The 11587-nt window shown below is 26.6% G+C and overlaps 1 protein-coding gene across 2 annotated transcripts in view; it reads left to right on the top strand.

The window, feature by feature from the left end:
* Positions 1-856: 856 nt before the first annotated feature.
* Positions 857-11587, top strand: part of LOC129960507 (synaptogenesis protein syg-2-like) — a 250103-nt gene continuing 239372 nt past the window's right edge. For both annotated transcript variants that reach the window (XM_056073983.1, XM_056073982.1), the window contains exon 1: positions 857-1046. In XM_056073983.1, coding sequence (XP_055929958.1) covers positions 998-1046 — 49 coding nt within the window. In that variant the 5' untranslated portion in view covers positions 857-997. The remainder of the gene's footprint in view (positions 1047-11587) is intronic.

Raw genomic sequence — 11587 nt, 5'->3', positions numbered from 1 at the left:
GATTTACTTTAAGAAAATTCTATCAAACAATAGAATTCGAGGAAATAACATCTAAAAATGCAGAACAGTATTAATACAATATGAATGCAAATAAAAGAATCAGTGTAACTTTCTAAAAATATGACTTAGAAACAAAATTTTAAAGGCTATATAAAGAAATCTGTTCAAACATTCAATAAAAAAGAAATTTTCATAATTTTCCCAAAAATCGACTTTTCAGCATGGTCATCTGCCTTAATTCCTTCAAAATAATGAAATAAATGCTTGAATGAAATTCAAAAAACTATTGAGAGAAAATACAAAAATGGATCATGTTTCCCTTTAATTTCACGTTGGATTTTAAAACTACCATTAAGTTATTCTGAATTGAAAATAATTTTGGAACAGCGCATCATTCATCGAAAATAATCATTATTTTCTAAAGAACCCGAAAACTTTTCTAGAGTACCTGTTGTTATTTCAGAGGCTGGAGAGGGAAGATAGCAAGGTGCGGGACCTTTAAGTTATTGAAAGATAATATAAAAATTAAAACCATATCTCAAAGGAAACAAGTCAGTTTTTATTCTTAAAAGAAAAGGAAGAGTGCTTAAAGGTTTATATAACAAAACTTCTTTTCATGGACCAGATTAAAGCTGCTTCTATGCATCTACGTTTTAAGCGGATAAGCAAGTTTCATCACCTGAAATTCCCACCGTGTGGGAGAAAAAAAGACCCACCACCTTTGTCCCACTCTACCCACCTGGGAACAAAGAAAACACCAATAATTGATACTCATCATCTCCTCCACGCGGCGCTTCCAGCGCCACCATGCTTTCCGTCCTCGTGTTGGTTGGATTAGAGTCCGGCAGATGAGAATGTGCGATCCGGGAGATTAGGACGTATCCGGGCAATGCTAACATTCTCTACGATGTCGTCGCTCTTTGCCGGACTCACTCGGTCCATGGATTAAGCATAATTTTAAGAAGAGTTGGATTTATATTGCGAAAAAAATCGAAAAATGAAGATCGTATTCTTAACTTTGCTAGTTTTGGCGGCTTTGCTCAAAGGTAGGATATTTTATTTGTTTGGGGAAAAAACTTTTTAAGAAAAAATTTGAAATTGGCGGAAACTGCGAAATATTGAAAACGAATTAGTGCGTCGGTTCTGGTCATATACGGCTTCATATTTGTGAAACAAATTTCGATAAAAGTAAAAAGACGGAGTTATTGAAAAGTTTTAAAAAGTTTTCCAACTTTGTTTAGAAAGTTTATAAACAGAAAAAAATCGACTTTGTATTTGTAAAAACAATTTTTAAAGATTGTACTTTGAACATAGATTTAAAAATTGTGTATGCAATAATAGTTTTCAAATACTGGGGCCTTGTTTTTTTTTTTATTTCGTTCAAATTTGAAGAAAAACAATATATCTTATAATATTTTTTGAAAAATATTTCAAATGCGAAAATTTCAAATTTATATGATATCTGAAATGTTGGTCAAATAAATAAACATTGATTAATCCGATAAATAATAAAAATTTCACATGCTTCAATTTATTTCAATATAATGTCATTAATAATTTAGTTTCCAAAAATATTATTTGGAATAAAATGGGACAGCATTCAGAAAAGAAAGTTTATTTTATTTCATTTTTCGACAATTTTTTTTTTTTTTTTTTTTTTGAAAAGTTCACTGAATCTTCATGATATTTTTATGTAAAGAAATAATAATTAAAAATGGAAAAAAAAAGTTACTTTACAGATTATTGCCTTAATTTTATTACATCTTTCTTGTATTTCATAATGTAATAGTTTATATATAGATATGGTTTAGAGAGTACTAGTACGCTACTTAAATTTATATATTACCTTTTAGAAAAAATAACTGATATTATTACTGTTCTTTTATTTAAAAAAAAATCACATAGCGATTTTTTTTATTAAAATGTATTAATTTTTAAAAACTCTAATTTTTTAGACAATTTTTTTTTAAATTTCTAGACTAATTTTTAAATAAGACAACTTAGCAATATAGATTTCTGCTCATATATCGATAAAAAAATACACAAAATAATTCCATTTGCGCTATTTGAATAATTTGAATTCATTTTTAGGTTTTTATTATTATAAGTTTTAAATTTTTATTTTGTGTTATTTTTGAATCTTAATTAAAATAATGTAGCATTTTATCAATTTTATATATTCTATGTTAAGTGAACGAACTGTAATTTGCTGTTCATAATTAACTTTTATGGTTGAAATCAAATGGAAATTAGTTACATAATTTAAACAAAAATGTGCAATGCTTACTTTTTTAAGACAGTTTTATATCTACATTGTATTTTAGAATAACAGTGATTGAACATTTTTTGATGTGTTAAGCATACGTATTGCAGTTTGTTAAAGTGAATTGACTGAAGCGAATTTTTTTGTTGTAATATTTCTCTAAAGTAAACTTTTAATGCATGCTTTATTTCTGATTTATGTTTCTCGCTACTGAACGTGATGAGCATAAATAGCAGGGAAAGTATTTCAAAATGTTATGCGTTAGCTATTTTAGTTGTTTCTTTAGAATATTTTTTTTTCTCGAACTTACTGTACTTCGCTAACAAATCATGCCTTACCATTTTAAATTCACTGCTGGGAATTTTAAAGAATATGCAAACCACAGCAAAAGTACATATGCTATTCATTTTAAAACACTTTTTATGCTGCACAATTTAAATGTTTTTCACTGTTATTTGAGACCTAAAATGCTATTTATTATGAGAGTTAAAGCTATAATTTGTTTTGAGGAAAAAATGAAAGAAAATAAGATTTGAAGCATTAATTTTACATTCCTGACTTATAAAAGGGTGAAATAATTAGTTGACATATTTCGTATGATTTCAACTTAAAGCAGAATATGATATTACGCTCTGTAGGAAGGAAATTATAATTAATTTTTTTTTTACTTTCATTCTTTTAACTCGTTGCTCATTACTTGTTCTAAGACAGGCGAGGGAAATGAAAATATCAGATTTTTGCTAAATAAGACAAAGTATGTAGTGTGTTTTTTTTCTTTCATAGATTAATTTTTTTTCGGAAAGATATGAATTACTAAATAGAATATTCAAAATAATTTGAAAGGTGATACTATTTTAATTTTAACTCAAAATTGTTAAAACTAGAACAGCATTGCATTTTCAAGCATCGCTCTGGAGCAATATCATCTGGTGAAAAATATTTCGAACCACCGCCATTGTATTTCCAGATTTTTCCCAGTGGAAAATTTTTGTTTTACGTTTATCAGAGAAATATGCAGTACTTTTTACTTCTGATATTTGTCTTTTTTTATGCTAAATATAACGAACTTAGAAGAGTAATTCTTTTATAGTTATTAAATGAAACATAAGTTTTCACCTTATTTCCAATTTATTGGAAAAAAATGGATTCTGATGGTAGCTTTCATATACTATTTATGATTCTTTACATAACTACTCAAAATATATTGTATTTAAATTTTAGATACTGTAAAATTTCTTTAATTATTAAAATGATTCTATTTCAGTAATTTGACATTCCAGGATTTTTTTTTACTAATTTATATATTTGCATGTTGAATTTTAGAAATTTTGCATATGCGTTTATAAGGAAGTTATTTATATTTTTTTATATAAAACATTTTTTATAGCTTGTATGTATTAAATTTAACGAATTATTATTTATTGTATATATCTTTATTGAATTTAACGAATTATTATTTATTGTATATATCTTTATTGAATTTAACGAATTATTATTTATTGTATATATCTTGATTGAATTTAACGAATTATTATTTATTGTATATATCTTTATGGAATTTAACGAATTATTATTTATTGTATATACCTTTATTGAATTTAACGAATTATTATTTATTGTATATATCTTTATTGAATTTAACGAATTATTATTTATTGTATAAATCTTTATTGAATTTAACGAATTATTAAATTTCTTCATAAAAATTAAATTCGAATCAATATGTCCAATGATAATAATTCTCACCTATATATTCATTTAAATACTTAATGCTGTTTATATATTATAACGCACTTTTAGTATTTTATATTAAAATAATTCGTAATTGTTCATGCTAGAATTAAGAAATTTTGCATATGCGTTTATAAGAAAAGTGATATTTTGCATATAAAACAATTTTTTTGTACCCATTTTTAATAAGCTTTGATAGCTTGTATACGTTAAATTTTTAACGAATTATTATTTGTTGTATATATCGTTGTTGAATTTAACGAATTATTAATTTCCCTTATAAAAATTGAATTTGATTTAATATATTCGCCGTTAATAGTTCTCTTTTATGTATTCATTTAAATGCTCAGTGCTGTTTATAAATTATACATCACTTTCAATATGTTTATATTATGGATTAAATAGGCAAGTTTGTTGAAAAGTTCGGAATAAAATTTTAATGAGGATAAGGAGTTAGTGAAAATCCAAGTAAACCTTTTGAACGTTTTCCTTAACAGAACGTTCATCTGAAATGCTGAATTTCATTATTAACCTAACTCGCAAAAGCGGGTTGAATTTTATTATTTTATATTTTATATATTCATTTAAACGTTCAATGCTATTTATATAGAGCTTAATATTTTATATTATGGAATAAATATGATTAAATTTGTTGAATAGTTCGTTAATAACATTTTAATAAGAATATGTGGTTAGTTGAAATTCAAGGAAACTTTTTGAACGTTTTCCTCAACAGAAAGTTGAAATGCTTAGTTTCAATATTAACCTGACACGCATAAGGGGTTTGAATTTTATTATTTTATATTTTATATATTCATTTAAATGCTAAAAACTGTTTATATATTACAAATAACTTTTAATATTTTATATTATGGATTAAATTTGTTGAATGGTTCATTAATAACATTTTAATGAGGATACTTGGTTAGTTAAAATTCGAGTAAACTTTTTGAACGTTTTCCTCAACAGAAAGTTTTATCTGAAATGCTTAATTTCAATATTAACCTGACGCGCAAAAGCGGCTTGGATTTTATTTGCTCGCTAATAGATTGTTGTTTTAATGGACTTGGTGTATATTCTGTTACGGTTTTGTGGCGAAAGCAATTGTTTCGCCGAAATTACCTTTCTCGTAATAACATAGAAAAAAATGGAAAGCAGATGGCAAGACGGGAGTTATTAAATTTATTGATTAAGTTATTTGTAAAATCCACATCCCAGCTCCCACTCTTCTGGTATTCAACCCTTGAATTTTCACATTAGTAAGTGAAATTTCCCCCAAAATTCGATATTCTATAAAAAGCAACTCTTGCTTATACTTGGAAAAAATAAATACACTCTGCATGTTAAAGAAGACACAAAAAGGTTTTTGTTTCTCCTTTCCTCCCCCCCTCCCCCGAGAGTTTTTCATTTTAAATTACATTCGCTCTTGCAACACGCTAAATTTATTGATTCTTTTATTTTTCTTAAGAATCATATGATTTAACTGTTTCTCTTTCTTTAATTAAACCTTTGTTTCTTCCTAATTAGATATTTTTGATATTGAAGCAAATAAGAATAAATAAGTTGCTTATGCTTTTTCAATTTTTTCTATTTAAAATTTGGTTTTTAAAATGTAAAAAATAATCTAAAAAACTAATGTTGATATAATTTTTCACCTTTCTTGGCTGCCTTAAAGAGATATTAAAATTGCATAGCAAACCTCTAAGAAATGCACATCAGCGGCATCGAGAGCTACCGCTGTGGTATTCATTTACTGGAGATATTGAAAGAATTAATCTCGGTGCTGAAGTTCACGAATTAACTTCGATTCACTAATGTGCCGCCTCTACTAGCTCTTCCATTAGAAAAGTTTTCAGAAAATTTTAATATGTATTATAACCTTTTCAGATTTTGCTCTCTGCTTATAAATATTTCAAATTTCTCAGTTTTCAAAGCACCTGCATAAGTAGTAAGATTATAAGATTACAGTTAATTCACGATTTATTGAACGCTAAATACAGCCATAAATATTTATTACACCCGATTTAGCATCAAGATACAATGAATGACTTACAGTCTCAAATAATAAAACAGATACGGTGTTTCACGTAAAATAGAGTCAAATACCAGCTGCTTATGAGCAGAACACTCAAAAGGAGGTACGTCCCATCATTGGTTATAATACTGTTAACCTGTCAACACTGTTATTACTGTTCAAACAGAAGAAGCGAGTACCAGCTTACTTATACGGCAACTTATCCTATGCATTTATTCTCAACATTAAAAGTGTTACCAACCTTGCGTCATGAAAATGTATGTGTGGAAAAATTAATATTACGATTAACTTTAATTTTTATACATTACTTAGAATAATGCCTTATTTAGAGTAATTTTAGTTTTTTTTTATTTCCAATATTTTAATTTTTTATCATGTGAGCACATGATGTTGTTTTGGTTAGGGGGTTTGAAGCTCGAAATCGCGTAGGCAATAAATAAAGCATAAATGGCAATTTTCATCATCTTTTAAACGCATATTTTTTTTACCTGCTTTTACCAGTACTGCATTATTATTATTATGTATGCTTCTTTGAAAGCGGACGTGTTTTTAAAAGGTTGACCTGCTTTTACCAGTATTTCTTTATTATTAAGTATGCTTTTTTGACAGCAGATGCGTTTTTAAAAGGTTGACGTAGAACTATGACATTATAGTTGTTATTTCATCTCGAAATCGGTCGAGCTCTAAAACTTTGTTTGCCAGCTAGTAAAATTGAAAATAAAAGTAAAAAAAAAATCACTGTGTGTGTGTGTGTATAATATATATATATATAATATAAACCGGTTTAAACTGGTTAATGACTTAAATTAATTAAGACAAATATTGACTTAAAAATAATGTTCTCGCATGATAACTTGAAATTTACGATTGTAGATCTTGAAATTTGCGATCATTTTAATTTTTTTAAATCTTTTTTCTTTTAACTTTTAAATCTTTTACTAAATATGAAAATGAGAGAGAATATTATACTGTGCAACTCATCTGACCTTTAAATAATGCATAATTCATGCACCTATTAAATATGCCCATAAATTCTTTTGAAAAACGCATAATTCGTTAAATAATATCAATTTATTTGTATTGATAATCATAGTATCAATTTATCTGTATTGATAATCATAGTATCAATTTATCTGTATTGATAATCATAGTATCAATTTATCTGTATTGGTAATCATAGTATCAATTTATCTGTATTGGTAATCATAGTATCAATTTATCTGTATTGGTAATCATAGTATCAATTTATCTGTATTGGTAATCATAGTATCAATTTATCTGTATTGGTAATCATAGTATCAATTTATCTGTATTGGTAATCATAGTATCAATTTATCTGTATTGGTAATCATAGTATCAATTTATTTGTATTGGTAATCATAGTATCAATTTATCTGTATTGGTAATCATAGTATCAATTTATTTGTATTGGTAATCATAGTATTAATTTATTTGTATTGGTAATCATAGTATCAATTTATTTGTATTGGTAATCATAGTATTAATTTATTTGTATTGGTAATCATAGTATTAATTTATTTGTATTGGTAATCATAGTATTAATTTATTTGTATTGGTAATCATAGTATTAATTTATTTGTATTGGTAATCATAGTATTAATTTATTTGTATTGGTAATCATAGTATTAATTTATTTGTATTGGTAATCATAGTATTAATTTATTTGTATTGGTAATCATAGTATTAATTTATTTGTATTGGTAATCATAGTATTAATTTATTTGTATTGGTAATCATAGTATTAATTTATTTGTATTGGTAATCATAATATTAATTTATTTGTATTGGTAATCATAATAACTTAAATTTATGAATAAACGCATAATTCATAAATTCTTTCGTTAAATTTTTATAATTTAGTATATTTTAATGACATACAAGAATGTAAAAAATCTTTACATTTCTGGGTCAGAGAATTTTCATTTCCGTGGTTCGATTTTGAGACCTAGATATATTAAAAATAATTGTTGTAATTTGATAAATAGAGAACTTAATTTATTAGATCATTTTGATTTTTATCTTTAATTTTCCTAGTTTTTATAAACGTAATTCTTTATATGCTTCACTTAACATATTGAATACAATACACATTATTTTAAAATTTTCAGTTATCCTCAAATGTTCGAAATTAACTGATACTTTTAAAAACTTAATTGCACTTTGCATAAATTATTAATTTCAGGTGATGCACATAAAATTGTCCGTTGAACCATTCATTCATATCGCCAAGAATAGTTTCTCATTTTCAGTGATGAAAATGCAGAACAAATTATTTCCTTTTTCTAGATAAGGTAAAGGACACATGGTTATTGGTTGAAATATTTGCTCTGTGGACTTGGACGTAATTATTTCCTTTTGCAAATATAATCATTCACAAACAATGACATGCTTTTCAGTGAATGTGATTAGGGAATATTTACTGTCGTTTCTGTCAAAGCGCAAGCTACAGAATTAAGTTATACTTGACATACAATGCCAAAGTGGGTTGAACACTGGATGAAACATTGCACGAATCCATTTTCATTCATTTATAACTATATGTTTCAGCTATACGGGCCTTCATAAAGGTAATTATTTAAATAACAAGACTGATATTATACATATTTCAGCGCAATAAAGCTACACGAAATCTTATTAATAGATGTTTTAGCATTATTATTTGAAACGGGAGACAGTTTTGAATTTAATAGTGAAATGAATGTGAACCTGATACTATCAAACATCTATATACGCAAAAATGGAAAGAAAAGAAAATGAAAAAATAAAAATAAAAATATGGCTTTATGTTAAGAGGAATTGAAATGACTTATTATAAATTTATTCTGTCGTAACTAAAAGTTTATGAGCAGAAGAAATTTAAATGTAAGCTATATGGAAATTTTTTATATTAGTCATGAATTTTTCAAAACGTTTAGATGTTTAATTCGCATCGATTATCTATTTATCCGCTTGAAACTAGACGCAATAAAAAAAAATTAAGTTTGTTTATGTCGCATTACTTTTGATGTCAACTGTCATAACATTATGCCATATTGTTATTAAAGTCAAAAGTTCTGAACAAATAAGTTTCTTCTGTTTGAAAACGAGACTGCTGTGTATTTGAACAGAGAAAAATGTCTGTTTACAAAGAAAGCAACTCAATAGTAGGATATTTATTCATGTTGTATTTACATTTGGTTTTTATATAAACTTCCAAGTTATGAGATTAAGTAAAGAATGCAATAGTAGATTTTAACAATGAAACGAATCAATATTCTAGTAGGGGTCTATACTGCGTTATCAACAGTATGTATTCAGAATTGAAGCAGGGAGCGAAGAGGCTGTTACATCGTCTGTGCTTTGTATTTAAACCAACAGGTTTTCAATTTGTTAATGCAATCAATATTTATGTCAATGCGTCTTTGATAGGGAACTACCAGTTAAAATGTTTGAGCCACAATTTGCAACTACAGTAAATAGAAATGTTTAAGCAACTTTTAATCAGAAAGAAATTCAGATTTTATAAAAATAATTTTATAAAAGAAATGAAATGTTTATAAAATAAATAAAAATTAACCTATTTTAGTATTTTTTTATGGTGGTTGAATGGGTGAATATAGGATTTTTGAAACTATCTACGGTTTGTGTATTTAATTTGCTTCGTTATATTCATGAGAGGTGATTTGACACTTGGAAGGATAAGAAACAGAAGCATTATATTTTATTATTCTATATTTATTATAAAAGGTAAGTCTGGTAAAGGTAAAAGGTGATGGTTGATTCTGGTGCTTAAGTCGGTTCTTAAAAAATGTGTCGGAAAACTGACACATGGTTTATATTGTTGAAATAATATAATTTTATTACAGGAATAGGTATTATAAGAAATTTCCAAATCATGTGATTAAATACTCAATAGTTTTCTTGTATAGTGAGCATTATTAGGTTACTGATGGGTGTCATTCGAAATGAAATAAGAAAGTCCTTTTCTTGAAAAAGATAATGCAGTTTCGGTGATACATTTTCTAATTTTGGAATTAAATGTGAATTTAACAATTCATTTAAGAACAGTTACCTAATACAATGCATCCTTAAACATAAAATGACATATTTCGAAAAATAAAGAGCAAGAAGCTATTAAAAATGAATGGCGGAATGCACAATGTCTTCAGCTAACAATTTATTATTTAAATTTTATTTCTTTCTACAAGTTTCACAAAAGAATTGTGACACGTTGTTTAAAAGCAACTAACAGAATAATAGTGTCTACATTTTGACAAAGAGAAATAAAACAATAATATATTTTCTTAAATATGAAAAATATGACAAACGATAAATAATTAGAATCTACCGTTGGAAGAAAAATAGTATTTTAAGGATACATGCTTTGAAATGAAAGAATTCAAAAACTTCATTGAGTCAGCGTTTTGTGATATGTATTGCTTTAGAAATAAACATTTAAGTTAAATGGTTGATGTGCAATTGTTAGTCAGAATCGCTAATTAAATTATGAATGAAAAATGAATGAGTGTGACTTTTTACAAAGAAAATGAAGATCATTAAAATGACTTAAGAAAGAATGACTTCCAGTTGAAAGCGAAATACAAATGTGGTATTTTACTTAACGGAAATGCAGTCTTGCTTCAATTAAAAGAATTGTTAAGGAAAATAAAGAAATGTTTGTTCACTGTTTTGTTTAATGGATCTCGCACCTTGGCATTTGCAAAATATGGCACTTCAACTGAACTCATGTCAAATATCTATTACTTTGCATTCTTAATGACGCTTTTCAGTTTTGTCAAACGTGCTACTTAACAATTAAAGTATGACTGTTGCTCTTTTACAATGGATGCAATCATACGGAATTTCCATAATATACATTGTCGATCAATTCGGGATAGGTGGGTTGCTTTTTTGATTCCATGAAAAATCAAGTGTGTACGCCAATAAAGTATATTAAATGTATATTTTCCTGTTAGTAAAGTGTGAAAAATTTCAGAACTCAGACATGAAAACTATTTAGAATTGTTTATTATTATATATGATCATCTGCCAAAAGTTCATTACTGAAATATAAACATTGAATCTAAAGTAACAAATCAAATGAATAGACTTTTTAATATGTCATTGATATAATGACATATGACTTTAAAAATTCTTGTCCGATCTGTTGATGATCTTGAAACGAAAGAAATTTAGACAATTTAGCTTTACTAATCATTTACTAATCAAGTATATAATCTCCATTATTCTGTAGGACAGATTTTCATCGATCTATGTGCAAATTCCATTTTTGTAGGAATGATTTTGATTTTCCTTGGAAAAAGAAAGTCATGAGTGGCTTTTGTACATTCTCCTGAGATTTAAAATTTTTGCCACTTAAATTGTTCCGCATTAGGTGGTAATCAGATGGCCAGTACAGTGGGTGTTGAAGAATTTCCTATTTCAACTCATGCCATTTTCTGAGCTTCTATTATATTAGAAACAGGTAGCTTGGCATTGTCGAGAATGAGTACACTTTTTCTGTTTGTCAAGAGCGGACGTTTTTCTAGAATGATTGT

The sequence above is a fragment of the Argiope bruennichi genome, chromosome X2, assembly GCF_947563725.1.
Source record: "Argiope bruennichi chromosome X2, qqArgBrue1.1, whole genome shotgun sequence".
NCBI classification, from domain to species: domain Eukaryota; kingdom Metazoa; phylum Arthropoda; class Arachnida; order Araneae; family Araneidae; genus Argiope; species Argiope bruennichi.
This window is presented reverse-complemented; position numbering and strand designations above follow the sequence as displayed.